At 38.9% G+C, this 15,041-nt stretch overlaps 1 protein-coding gene across 4 annotated transcripts in view; it reads left to right on the forward strand.

Annotated features, from left to right (window-relative positions):
• Positions 1 to 15,041, forward strand: part of PHLPP2 (PH domain and leucine rich repeat protein phosphatase 2) — a 75,611-nt gene that overhangs the window by 22,069 nt on the left and 38,501 nt on the right. For all 4 annotated transcript variants that reach the window (XM_042968533.1, XM_042968535.1, XM_042968534.1 and 1 more), the window contains exon 4: positions 11,623 to 11,813. In XM_042968533.1, coding sequence (XP_042824467.1) covers positions 11,623 to 11,813 — 191 coding nt within the window. The remainder of the gene's footprint in view (positions 1 to 11,622; positions 11,814 to 15,041) is intronic.

Raw genomic sequence — 15,041 nt, forward strand, 5'->3', positions numbered from 1 at the left:
ACACACATACACACACACGCGTGCACCTACACACACACAGGGAGGCCTCAGTGTTTTTTATGACCCAGCCTCATAAGTCACAGACATTTTCGTCACCTTCTGTTTAGTAAAAGTGAGTCACCAAATACGGCCCACCCTATAGAGAGGGAAATTAGGCCCCAACTTCTGGAGTGAGGACTATCAAAGAATTTGTGGACATATCTTAAAACCATCACAAAAAACATGCTTCCCTTTCACCATGTTCCTTTAACGACTCCCATTCCTGAATCCAGAGACAACCACTGTTAAGGAAAGATATGTGTGAAATATTCTCTTAAAGCAAATAGCTTAGTAGTCATCTTTAAATATTTTGTGTGTAGAGTCTTTGATGAGTAAGGTTAGTTAGAATACAGTGTTATATGAGGCCAGGGTCATAAGGGCCAAAGTTCAAACCAGTTAATGTTGCTGTGCTTGCTGGGTCTAAAAGGTACCCACTTCGCCATTATGCAGCCATTATGTAGATGTCCATTACCAGTCTTGCTGGAAAGGGAATTCTGGGGAAAAGTGAGTTAGTGGAATGACTAGCTCAGTGCAAATCATGATAAAAGCTGTGGAAATCATACAGTTGACTAAAGATGAGTAGGTAGCATGAACAATCACAGAAATTAAGAGAGCATGTTAATGAACTCTGTGTATGAGGAAAGGGAGTCTACAAGATGTGATTTGCTAGTGAAGTGGTAGTTTGGGGACTCTGTGGCTCAGCATGAGTCCCAGCCTGAGCATTTCTTTCTGTACCATATTCTGTGCACACATTGTTTAAGACCATTTTTTCCAAAGAGCATAAGCACAAACAAATGAAGCCAGATACAAAAGAATCACATGGTATGTTTCCATTCATTTAAAGTTCAAAAACAGCTAAAACTGAGCCATGTTGTTTAGAGATGTATGGCAGAACTACTGTCTGTCCATCAAAATCTGTTCTTTTCTTCCATAATAAGAGAATTAGAGTTGGGCACATTGCTGCCCAGCTATACCTCATTTCCCTGCCTTTCTTGCAGCTAGGTGTGCACATGTGACACACTTTGCTTCAGTGGTATGGAGTGGAATTGTTGTGCCACTTCAACACACCATTCCTAAAACTTCCCACGCACGCTTCCCAGTGTCCTTCTGCTCTCCCATAGGCTGGGATGGCAGTCATCAGAGCAATATTGGAAGTCATGTGTTGAAAGTGATAGATCTTCCCTCAGCCTGAGTTTCTTGACGGAGGTGACCCCTGGAAACCCACGGTGTCTACTCTAACAGAGAGTTAAATTTCTCTTGTGCTTGAGCCATTATGTGCTGTTTGTTATAGTAGTTTATAACCTGCTATAACTAGTATAGGATACATACATAAGTGGCAGAAATATAAGGAAAGCAAGGACATTATTATTATAAAAGTTAGGAGAGTGGCTGACCTCTAGGGTGGGGGAAGGAGGACATGATTCCTACAAGTAGAATTTTTGAGTCAATACATATATATATTTAAAATTGTGACTATTCCTAAATTGCACAGGCGATACTGATGGATGCTTTCATCAGTAGTGTTTGAGAGTACTCATTTCCTTGTCCCTTTGCCAATATCAGGTATTATTGTTAAAATTATTCTTTGTCCTAAATTGTAAAAAATACTGTCTCATGTTAATTTGCATATTTTAAACTTTATTGTTAAACTATAGGAGTAATATATTTAAAAACATTTCATCATCCTTATACAATTACATTTATTATGGTACATTTCCTAGTCATATTTTATATACATATTTCACATTTATAATCATTGTGTCCATATATTTTTCCTTTGTAAAAAATTTAATTACACAAGTAAAATGTGGATATAGTTTGATTATCTAAGTGTTACAATGTCTTGTAATCATTATCTATAGTGTTTCAATCTCTTATACACCTCCCAGGTCAATTGACTGCTTAATAGATAACCACTGCTATCAACTTGGTGTATATGTATTCAGAGTTTTCTAACTTATATTCTTATCTAATAGGTATTTGTAGAAATATATTTTGTTTACATAAACGGTATTATTTGATACTGGTCTTCATGCTTTTTCACCCAACCATATGTTTTGGATCTTTCCTTAGCTGTCTTCTTCTTCTTTTTTTTTTTTTCTTTAAGTTTATTTATTTTGAGAGAGAGAGAGAGCAAGCAGGGGAGGGGCAGAAGAGAGGGAGAGAGAGAGAATCCCAGGATCCACAGGATCCATGCAAAGCCCGACGTGAGGCTCAGACCCACAAAACTGTGAGATTGTGACCTGAGCTGAAATCAAGAGTCGGATGCTTAACCGACTGAGCCATCCAGGTGCCCCTCTTTAGCTGTCTTCTATATACATTTCTCTAAGTTGCATAGCACTGAATATCATGTGTGTATTATAGTTTATGTCGCCATTTCGCTGGTGATAGACGCTTACCGTATTTCCAGTTTTGACTATTGCAAACAGCATTATAATAAAATTGCCCTTTGTGCCCTTTTCTTCAGAGGAGATCTGTAAACATGAAATTAATGGGTCATTGGATATTTGCGTTTAAAGTAATAATACTATTGCGGAACACCGTATATCCCATCAGTATACCAGAGTACCACTTTGCCCACAATATCACCTTTTAATATTATTAGCATTTAAAATTTTTACTAATCTGATAGATAAAATGATGGTCTCCTTGTTTGAATTTTTCTTTCCCTGATTACTAATGTGGTTGAATATTGCTTGATATTTTCATTGGTTCTTTAGATTTCTTTGAATAACCCATTGATATTTCTGTGCAAATTTGTGTTTGTCTTTTTATCATATTGATCTAAAGGATGTTTATATTCTAAGTATACATCATTTGGATACTGTATTTGTGGCAAAACTTTTTTCCAGCCTGTAACTTGTCCTTAAGTTTTATTGTTTTTTATTCTGCAGAAGTTTTAGTCAGATTTTGAGTCTTTTTCTTTAATGTATTTATATTCCTTCCTTATTCTAGCTCATAAATGTATTCTGTATTTTCAGTACTTTTATAATTTTAAAATCTGCATAAGATAGGGATGTAACTTTACTTTTTCTCAATGGGTAGGTAGCCATTTGTCCCAACAACATTTATGGAAGAGTTCATCCTTTTCCTACTGACTTGAAATATTATCTTTATTATTTTTAAGTTCCTATACAGGCAGGGGTCTATTTTTAGACTCTATCCTATCAGATTGATCAATTTGTACTGTGCTAATACCAAAAATTATTTTAGTTAATATATCTCTATGATATATTTTGATAGCTGATAGGGAAGCTACCTTACCACCATTCTCTGAAAAAGGGAGATCTTTTGAATCAGGGAAGCCTTTATGAAGAAGTAGTATTTGAGTTGGTTCTTTAAAAATTGACAGAATTTCATTAAGCCGAAAGGAAAAGGAGGACCTGGGTTGGGAGATTAGACACTTCAGTGTTCTGTGAATCACAGATAATTTGAGTCCAGATTGTTCTGGGCATTGAGTTCAGTATCAGGAGCTTAGTCTTTGTTTGGCAGATGATAGCAGGAAGTGAGAGCATCCAAGTGAGCCAGAGAAGGTGAAGCTGGGACCAGTGTGGACAGTAATTCAGATGTGAATTAATAGGGGTCTGAAATGGGGAATGGGAAGGAATTGTTCCTGTGAGAGACTTTTTGAAGGGATAATCAGTAAGAGTTGATGGCTGATTAAAAAGGGGAGTTGAGGAAGGGAACCTAAGAGTTGGAGCTGAAACTGAGTTTTTGAGCCTGGCTGACTTCAGGACAATATCAGGACTTGAGTTATGAAAAGGAGTTGTTCATGGGGATGGTGATGACTTGGTTTTAGGAATATTTCATTTTAAGTGGTGACGAGTATCCTGTTGGAGGTGTCTGGCAGGTAGTTGGAAATGTGGAACCAGAGTGTAGGAAGTACAGATCTGAGAGTCGGGTACATGGGGATGTTAAAGCTGTGTAAGTTGTTAAGATACCTTTTTTTTTTTTTAAGTTTATTTATTTATTTTGAGAGAGAGAGCACCTTTGAGCAGGGGAGGGGCAGAGAGAGAGAGAGAGATTGAGAGAGAGAGATACCCAAGGAGGCTCCACAGTGACAGTGCAGAGCCTCATGTGGGGCACGAACTCATGAACTGTGAGATCATGTCCTGAGCTGAAATCAAGAGTCAAATGCTTAACCAACTGAGCCACCCAGGTGTCCCGGAAGATTAAGTTATCTTGAAAAGAATCCTTGTATGTAGGAAGAGAAGGAGGCTTAAGGCAGGCACAACTTTCATTATAATAACTAGCATTTGTTTAATTCCCCTCCTCTATGCTGAATGCTTTATCAAGTGCTGAGCGCTCTGTTTCCTTGCTTCATGTAATCCTTATAGTCCCATATGGAGATGTTACTATTCCAGAGAGGCTATAACTTGCCCCAAATAACAGAGCCAGGAAGCAGATAAATCTGTTTGCTTCTAAATCTCACCCTTTTAACTTCTAAGATACTCCACCATTTAGTTTTTGGAGAGAGAGTTTAGAGGAGTATGAGGAATCCATAAAATGAGACCTGGGAAGGGTTAGGAGTCATCTCATCCAACTCCTTCGTCTTAATCTCAGGAAACTAAGGTCTGAAGATGTAAGGGGATTTGTTGGGGATCATGAAACCCAAGGGTGGAATTGCTTTAGCCACCACTGCTTTGCCAAGTTTTCTAGTGGAGTACTTCAAGTAGTTTTCTGTGTTGTATGGGAGCCTACTGCAAGTTTGAAATTTGTTCTGAGCTTTCCTATTTTGTTCTTTAAATGGAAGTAAATATTTTATTTTTACCTTCCAACCTGTTAACCAGTGTTTATTTGTTTAACTTTTTATTTGGAGCTAACTTTAGATTTTCAGAGCAGTTGGAGGGATAGCACAGGGACCTCCTGCACATCCTTCATGCAGTCATTTGAATTGTTCCCATATAAATAGTGCTTCCATTTTCTCTGGCTTCTCTCAAGACTTTTTCTTTGTCTTTAATTTTCAGCAGTTTGATGATGTAGTGTCTGGGCTTGAATGTCTTTGGGTTTGGGGTTCACTAGACTTCTTGAATCTATAAGTTTGTATTTCACTTGGGGAGTTTTCCCCTATTTTTTCAAATAATTTTTTAGCATTGCACTCTTCTCTCCCTTTGGCTCTCTATCCCTCCGTTGAATTTTCATTTTTGGCATGCTGCTTGGGAACACATCCCGTTTGTATACCTCAAGGGTGAGCCCAGGGGTTCATAGGGAACTTTATGGGGTCATTTTCCAGAGCTCCAATCTCTTTGTGATTTCCTGGGACTTTATTTAACCTGCCCTCTTGGGCATTTCCTACAACTGCATCCACACGGTCCGGCCCCCAGTGAGACCAAAAATTCAACAGGTTTTCCGTCCGCTGTTTTGGGACTGCAGATCTTCCAATCACAGAAGGAAGTTCACACACCTCAAAGTTATAGGTGCCTGTATCCCCCACTGTTGCAGCCACTCCTGGAGGCTGGGACTTGAGAAAATGAAGAAAAGGTGGGGGAAGGGAAAATGAGGGATTTCTCCCACTCTCTGAGTGTTCGCAGACCCTTTTAACACTCCTCAAGGCAGAGCTTTCCACACCAATGCCTACTTCTGGCTCTTGGGCTTTCTCGAGTCCTGAGCTGGGAGATGTCAGAGATGGAAAAATGATAAACTTACTACACTACTGCTTAACTTACTACTGCTTAGGTTGTATTTGTAATTATGTTATTTTTCCCTAATCTGCCTGCTACTGTTTACTTTTTGGGGTCCTCATACAGCGGCTCCGTGCATTCTGTCCAGGTTTTATAGGTGTATTTAGTGGGAAAGACAGGGCTGGGGTATGCTTTCTCCATCTTACTCAGACTCCGTATGATTTCTTTTTTAATAATTTTTTTGTCTGAGTATCATTGTGATCTCATGGGCTTGTGTATATTTGTTGTGACTCATTTTGGCCATTACTGGTTGTGGTTTTTTTTTTTGCTCAATTTCTCCCTCGTGGGAGCTTTTCACATTGGCTTTTGTCCTTCCAACATGACCCCAGTTTTTGATACACCCTGGATTTTCCATTAAGTTCTGGCACAGCAAGATGTCCTAAGTTCATCTTTTCATTGTCTGAATCAGCCCAGGAATAGACTTTTTCTAAGGACTCCTGGTTCATATTAATGAAAAATGATATTGAGAGATTATACTCTGGGCAGTAGAAGAACTCACTGCTACAGGGTTGCCCTTGATCGTTTTTTTTTTTAGCAACTTTTTAAAATTATAAAAACAATCTACTTTCTTTATAGAACATTTGGAAGTATACATACATGAAGAAATGAAAATTATCCCTAATTTTCCACTTAGAATCTTGGCTTTTGAGATTGTAAAACAATTTTTTAATTAGAACTGTTACACATTTCTGAATACTTATTAGAACTTTTTCGTTCTGTTTTTTGTCACCTTTCAGAAGATCAGAGACTGGAGGCACTTTGGATGTCTAGCAAATACTCCAAAATTAATAATAAAACAGAATGTTGTTTCGTGTATAAATAACTTATCCAAAACAAAATTTAATGTTTCCTTCTGAGAGTGGTGGTGTATAGATTCAGGAGTTTTCTCTGTAATAAAATAGAACTAAGGCAAAGAAAGAAGAGACTCAGAATTATCTATCAATTGTTAAAACATCTGTTTCATGTAAACTTGTAAAAAGATCATTAGGCAATTTGGAAGCCTGTTAAACTATTATAAAGTCCCATTTTTACATAATTTAGCCAACTTTGTAGTAGGTGATGCTGTTAACCAAGATGGGGAATCTAAAATCAATTAGCATTTTGGGGTGAATCATGAGATTTAAAAAACAAAAAACAGTTTTATTGAGATATAATTCACATACCATAAAATTCACCCTTTAAAAGTGCTATTTAGTATATTCAGTGCTTTTTAGTATATATAGAGAGTTATGCAGCCATCACCACAGTCTAATTTTAGAATGTTTTATATCATTGTAAAATGAGACCCCATATCCATTAGCAGTTATTCTCCATTCCCACTTCCAGTGCACCCGGCATCCACGAATCTACTTTCTGTCTTTGTGGATTTGCCTATTCTAAACAATTCATATAAGTGGAAATAATATATACTTGACTTTTTGTGACTGGCATCTTTTACTAAGCATAATGTTTTCAATTCTCACCCATGTTGTAGTATGTATCAGTACTTCGTTTCTTTTTATGGCCAAACAATATTCCATTGTATAGATGATGCCACATTTTGTTTATGCATTCATCAGTTTATGACATTTTGGTCATTTCTACTTTTGGGCTATTTTTGTGAACAAACATTTGGGTATAACTATTTGTGTAGACGTATGTTTTCACTTCTCTTGGATAAAGCCGTAGGAGCGGAATTGCTGGATCTTGTGGTGACTCCATGTTTCAGCTTTTGAGGAACTACCAGACTGTTTTCCAAAGTGGCTGCACCATTTTATCATCACCCCAGCAATGTTTGTTTACATCCTTGCCAACACTTATCCAGTGTTTGTTTTTTTCGATGAACTCGTATCTTCTTGTGGTTTCGATTTGCATTTATCTAGTAACTAATGAGATTGAGCATCTTTTTATGCGCTTGTTGGCCTTTTATATATCTTCTCTGAAGTAACACCTATTCAGATTCTTTGCCCATTTTTTAATTGTGCTACTTGTCTTTATTGCGGAATTGTAACAGTTCTTTGTTCTGGGTACAGGTCTCTTATTTGGTATACGATTGGCAAATATTCTTTCCTGTTTTGTGAGTCATCTTTTTAATTTCTTGATGGTGTTTGTAGAAGCACAACGGTTTTTTGTTTTGTTTTTGTTTTTGGATGAAGTCCGTTTATCTATATTTTCATTTTTGTCATTTATACTTTGTTTTAAATCTTTTTTTAAAGTTTATTTATTCTGAGAGAGAGAGTGTGGAGGGGCGGGTTGAGAGAGAGGGAGAGAGGGAGAGGGGGGAGAGAGGGAGAGAGGGAGAGAGGGAGAGAGGGAGAGAGAGAGAGAGAGAGAGAGAGAGAGAGAGAGAGAGAGAATCCCAACCAGGCTCTGCACTGTCAGAGTCCGATGTGGGGCTTGAACCCACAAATCTCGAGATTGTGACCTGAACCGAAATCAAGAGTCGGACGCTTAATCAGCTGAGCCACCCAGGTGCCCCTGTCACTTATACTTTTGTGTTGATACTTAAGAAACCTTTGCCTGGGGCGCCTGGAGTGGCTCAGTTGGTTAAGCGTCTGACTTCAGCTCAGGTCATGATCTCGCGGTCTGTTAGTTTGAGCCCCATATCAGGCTCTGTGCTGACAGTTCAAAGTCTGGAGCCTGCTTCAGATTCTGTGTCTCCCCCTCTCTCTGCCCCTCCCATGCTCATGCTCTGTCTCTCTCTGTCTCTCAATAATAAATAAACATTAAAAAAAAAGAAAGAAAGAAACCTTTGCCTAATCTAAGGTCACAAAATTTATTCCAGTGTTTTAGTTTTAGTTCTTACGTTTAGGTCTACAATCCATTTTGAATTAATTTTTGTGCATGGTGTGAGGTTAGGGATCTGACTTTATTCTTTTGCCTGTGGTTATCCAGTTCCAGCACCATTTGTTGACAAGATTGTTTTTTTCCTACTGAGTTATCTTGGCACCCTGCTCAAAAATCAGTTGTCCATAAGTGTAGGTGTTTATTTGTGAATCCTATTACAATGCTGTATGTCTATCTTTATGTCAGTACTGTATTTTTTTTTTTTAAGTAATCTCTGTACCCAACATGGGGCTCAGACTCATGACCCCGAGTTGAGAGTTGGATGCTCTTACCAACTGAACCAGCCAGGCACCCTGAGTACTATACTTCCAATTTTGTTCTTTTTCAAGATTGTTTTGGCTATTCTGAGTCCATTGTATTTCTATGTGAATTTTAGGATCAGTTTGTCAGTTTCTTCCATGAAAGCAGCTGGAATTTTAATAGGGATTACATTGCTGTAAATCACTTTGGGGAGTTTTGCCATCTTAACAATATTTAAGTCTTCCAGCTCATGAATATTGGACGTCTTCCATTTATTTAGGTTTCTTTTCATTTCCTTCAACTATATTATTTAGTTTCACTGTACAAGTTATGCACTATTCTTTTTGATGCAGTTAGTTTCTTTTTATTTATTTACTTTTATTTTATAGAGAGAGCGCACAAGCAGGGAAGAAGGGCAGAAGGAGGGAGGGAGGGAGAGAGAACCTTAAGCAGGCTTCATGTTCAGCACAGAGCCTGACACAGGGCTTGAACTCATGATCCTGAGCTCATGATCTAAGCTGAGATCAAGAGTTGGATGCTTAACCGACTGAGCCACCCCAGTGCCCCAGATGCAATTCGTTTCTTAATTTTACTTTTGAATTGTTTATTCCTTGTGCATAGAAATACAATTTATTTTTTTAAAAATTTTTTATCCTGCAACCTTGCTGAAATCATTTGTTGGTTATAATTGTCTTTTTAGTGGCACACTTAGGAATTTCTGTATACAAGATCATATCATATGCAAATAAAGATAGTTTTATTTCTTTCTTTCCAGTCTGATCCTGGAAATTTGAGGTAAATGGGAACATCTGTTGGACATGACCAGCAGACAGTTTGATATGTGAGATTAGAACCAAGGGAAGGGAAGATTGGGACAGGAGATAGAAATTTGAGGGCCATTATCATCATATGAATAGTACAATTTGGAGGCTGGAAACAAAATTGAAGTAAATTGAGTAAATAGAAGGTGAGGTAACAGAGATAGCTAATAAAGAGGCACAAATGAGAAGAAAAGAGCCTCAACAAGGTAAACTTAGAGTTTGTCAAAATATATTTTGTGGACCATCTGCATTTAAACTACTTGGAATAGATGTTAAAAAATACATTTTCCTGGGGCGCCTGAGTGGCTCATTCAGTTTAGTGTGACTCTTGATTTCAGTTCAAGTCATAATCCCAAGGTCTTGAGATTGAGCCCTGTGTTGGGCTCCACACTGAGCCTGAAGCCTGCTTGTTTCTCTCTCTCCCCCCCTCTGCTCTTCTCCCCAGCTTGTGGTCTGTCTCAAAAACAAAACCAAAAAGACATTTTCCTTTGTTACATCCTAGGCCGTACAAATTAGACACTCTGTGAATGGGTCTCAGCGTCCTTCAGTTTAAACTGTTGTCACATAATAACTCTTGGGCACACAGAAATGGGAGAATCGCTGAACTGAAGGAATTCTACAGTTGAGACTGAGAGGGTATGGGAGAAAACTTGAATGCTTTTGTAGCTTTGAAAAGAACAATAAGGAGGGTGGAGTTGAAGACTGAGAAGAGACAAATTCTCGGAGAAAGGTGGGGTTTAGAATATAGATGAAAGGCCTGGCCTCACATAGAAGGAGAAATGGCTCTCGGGTAGGGCTAGTGTTAGCATACAAAGTTTGAGACCTTTTTTTTTAAATGTTTTTATTTATTTTTAAGAGAGACAGAGACAGAGACAGAGCACAAGCTGGGGAGGGGCAGAGAGAGAGGGAGACACAGAATCCGAAGCAAGCTCCAGGCTGTGAGCTGTCAACACAGAGCCCGACGCAGGGCTGGAACCCATGAACTGCAGGATCATGACCTCAGATTGACCTCAGTCCCCATTTCCTCAGATTATATGTGGGAAACACATAGTTAAAGGGGCATGATACACAGGTTCCATAATCGTGTAATAATATCAGGTATGGTCTAATTTTCTCTATTCCCACTTTATTGCTCTTTGCAGTATCTCATAATAGTGCTGCTCCTGTTCGTTCCTTTGTAGAGTTACTTGTCTGTTTTTAGCTGTGCTTTAATCAACAACCTGTCTGCTCTCATAATGTGCTGTTTTGTGCACTATATCTCAGCCTTAGGAAGATTTCTGTTGGGGAGGGAGCATACTAAAAAAGAAAGATCTTGTATGATATGAGCTTCTGCTACCGTGATTGGGATAGTTGACTGAAATATCAGCCCTAAGCTTTTCTGCACAAGAAGCAGGAAAATGGAACAATGTGTACAGAAGTAGAGTGCTTCCATAGTTATTTCTTCCTTCTAGAATAGACTCGTCTCAACAGTAGTGGCTGTCATTTACTCAGTATTTCTTTTGTTACCTAAAACTATGCTCCGTACTTTAAATTATCTTAATTTTTTCATAATGAAATTCTAAAGATAAGTAGTATTAAGATCCAAACTGTATAAATGAGGAAAGTTAATCTCAGTGAAATTAAGTAGTTCAAAGAAACAAAAGTAAGTGGCAGAACGAGGATTTGAACTCAGGTTTACGTGTCTGGCCCCCAGGTCTATGATCTTAGTCACTTTGCCATTTTGCTTTTCTCTGTGTTCATGGGAAATAGGACTGTGTTAGAAGAATAAATAATGGCATCCAAAATAAAATCTTGTTCTTAGCCCCAAATTCACAGTACTCCCGTTGTATAACTTCAGCGATGGGTAACATTTTATGACTGAGATCTTATTTTGTAATACTTATATTGGTCACTTAAATCTGTAAACAAGGTTGCTGTGTATTGACACACAATACTTTCTTTTTCCCTTATAGTAGTCTTATACTAGTTTAATTGTGACTTCTGAATTTTTTTCTTCTGTTTTGTTTTCTTTTCAGAAAAACCATGCCAGATGGATCATCTGGATCGAATCCTTCTGTCTGGTATCTATAATGTACGCAAGGGAAAGACCCAGCTGCATAAGTGGGCTGAACGCCTAGTTGTTCTCTGTGGTACCTGCCTCATCGTTTCCTCAGTAAAAGATTGTCAAACTGGAAAGATGCACATTTTGCCTTTGGTTGGGGGAAAGGTAAGACTCGTAAAAATTGAATTATTCTTCTTTTGTTTGATCTTCTTCATTAAAATCACATATGCTTTTCAGCACTTTCCTCACATCTTTTTATTTTTTTATTTTTATTTTATTTTTTTTGAAGATTTATTTATTTAGCTAATTTCCACACCCAACATGGGGCTTGAACTCATGACCCCAAGATCAAGAGTTGCATGCTCTTCTAACTGAGCCAGCCAAGCGCCCCTCCCCACATCATTTTAAAGAAGCAAGTACGAGCATGTGTAAAGATTACACTGTAGAGGCATCTGGGTGGCTCAGTTGGTTGAGCGTCTGACTCTTGACTTCAGCTCAGGTTACCATCTCATGGTTCATGAGTTCAAGTCCTGCATCTGGCTCTGTGCTGACAGTGTGGAGCCTGTTTAGGATGCTCTCTCTTCCTAAACGGTCGGTGAGTTCGAGCCCCGCGTCGGGCTCTGTGCTGACAGCTCAGAGCCTGGAGCCTGTTTCGGATTCTGTGTCTCCCTCTCTCTCTGCCCCTCCCCTGTTCATGCTCTATCTCTCTCTGTCTCAAAAATAAGTAAACGTTAAAAAAAAAATTAAAAAAAAAAAAAGATTGCATTACAACGTTGTTTTTTAGAGTTGTTAGGTCCGGAAGAAGCCTACTCAGCCTAATTTAAGCATAAAACTGGTTTATTTACATCACAGATTCTCTGGGAGGTCAAAAGGTATCCATACCACAAATTTCTTTTCTTCTTTTCTTTTCTTTTCTCTTCTCTTCTCTTCTCTTCTCTTCTCTTCTCTTCTCTTCTCTTCTCAAAATATTTATTTATTTATTTATTTTTGAGAGAGCACAAGCAGGGGAGGGCAGAGAGAGAGAGAAGGAGACACAGAATATGAAGCACACTCCACGCCCTGACCTGTCAGCACAGAGCCCAACGTGGGGCTTGAACTCAAGAACTGTGAGATCATGAACTGAGCTGAAGTCAGACGCTCAACTGACAGCCACACAGGTGCCCCCATACCCCAAATTCTGCTGCAGAACCCATTTGTTGATGATACCTCTGCCTCCACTGCTAGCCACTGGATGCTGCCATCGGTAACACCTGGGTAGATCGAGGATGCTGCCCTGCCAGCTTCCCGCCAGCATCCATTCCTTAAACAGATTGTCTCCAGCTTCTCCTTTTCCCTCATTTATACTAAAATTCAGAGTCTGGGATGGTCACAAGCCCCTCTCCAGCAGCCAGGGAAGCACACTATTTCTTGTCTGTACTAGAGAATTCCCCACCCTGGGCAAGGAGTTCAGCTGCAAGTCCATCAGACTGACAGATGACTGGAAACAGATATATTAACATTTATATGAAGCTATACCTCATTTTGTTTCTTTTATTTTTGATTTTGAATATCATAAAACAGTCTGAATTTGAGAGAGCTTCCAGACAAAACTTAGTGAATTCATGCGTTGAAACACCCAATCTGCTCCAGGTACACAATACATCATCTATAAATGTAAAATAAATGTAAAGGTAAAATATATATATTCAAAAGGTAAATATACAGTTTTAAATATACAATATTCAAAAGGCACAGTTGGGCTTAGGAATGTAGAATAGAAGTGCATGTGGTGAAATGGTCTGAATCTGAGGGCCTGCTGGGTTCTGGGCCTGGAAGGTTGTGGCAGCCCAAATGTGTAGCTCCTCTTAAGTATTTGGGTTTAAAAGTCCTCTTCTTATGAGGGGAACCTGGCCCAGGCTTAAGTAAGAGATGAGTGGTATTCTGCCCCTGAAGGACTGCTGGAAAAAACAAAAACAAAACAGCCCCAAACTGCTGTTAACCACTGACTGGAACCAAGTCTTGTTGTCGCTATTGTCCTAGAGAGGTGGAAGGACCCATTTATGTGGCCCATAACCAGGAAATGAATAAGCTGCCACTAAATGAATGTGTATACTTCAGTATCAACCAGGAGGCAGAAACCTACCACTTAGCAATATAAGACCTGGTTCTGGTCTTGGGGGCTGAAGGACAGAATGAAGAAAATAGGTTAAAAAAAAATGCCCCCCTGCCCACCAGAAAGGAAGAGAGAGAGAGAGAAAGAAAGGAAGGAAGAGAAAGAAAGAGAGAAGGAGGGAGGGTGGGAGGAAGGAAGGAAAGAAGGAAGAAGGAAGGAAGAAAGAGGAAAGATGGAAGGAAGAAAGAAAAAAGAATACAAGGGAAAGTAAATTCAAAGGGAAGTTTTAAGAAATAAGAAACAATGATGAGTGCAGACACTGATAAAATATGGTGGTAAAGTTAATATTAATTGTAATAAGTTTAAACTTTTTTTATATTTTAAATATAAATTTAAACTACTAAAGCTCAAACTACCCTGAGTGATATTTAAGATGTGGTGGTATGTTTAATAAGTAACATGTGATATAGTCTTGGAATCAGCGGATAGAAACACCAAATAACGTTCAACTTCATTAGAAAAAAAAGTGTGAATTAAAAAATGTTAAGGACAGCCACTAAAAAAAGTAGAGTGGGAAAGGGGCCTCTGGGTGGCTCAGTCATTTAAGCATCGGACATAGGCTCAGGTCATGAACTCACAGTTCGTGGGTTCAAGCCCTGCATCGGGCTCTGTGCTGACAGCTCAGAGCCTGGAGCCTGCTTCAGATCTGTGTCTCCCTCTGTCTCTGTTCCTCCCCCACTTGCACTCTGTCTCTCTTTCTCACTCTCTCTCTCAAAAATAAAGGTTAAAAAAAAAAGTAGAGTGGAAAAAGAGAATATAAAAAGTTCTTTGATGCCGGGCGCCTAGGTGGCTCAGTCAGTTAAGCATCTGACTTCATTTCAGGTCATTATCTCACAGTTTGTGAGTTTGAGCCCCACATTGGGCTCTGCATTGACAGCTCAGAGCCTGGAGCCTACTTCAGATTCTATTTCCCTCTCTCTCTGCCTCTCCCCTGCTCGTGTTCTCTCTTTCTCAAAAACAAATATTAAAAAAAAAAAAAAAAAAAATTCTGTAATGCTAAAAGAAGACAGAAAAAGAGTGGAGAAAAAGGAACACAATGATTAGCATGGTAAATTATCACAAATTATAGTGATAGAGGGGTACCTGGGTGGCTAAGTCGGTTGAGTCCAACTTTGGCTCAGGTCATGATCTCACGGTTCATGGGTTTGAACCCCGCATCGGGCTTTGTGCTGATAGCTCAGAGCCTGAAGCCTGCTTCAGATTCTTTGTCTTCTTTTCTCTCTGCTTCTCCCCCACTCATG

The sequence above is a fragment of the Panthera tigris genome, chromosome E2, assembly GCF_018350195.1.
Source record: "Panthera tigris isolate Pti1 chromosome E2, P.tigris_Pti1_mat1.1, whole genome shotgun sequence".
Taxonomy (NCBI): Eukaryota; Metazoa; Chordata; class Mammalia; order Carnivora; family Felidae; genus Panthera; species Panthera tigris.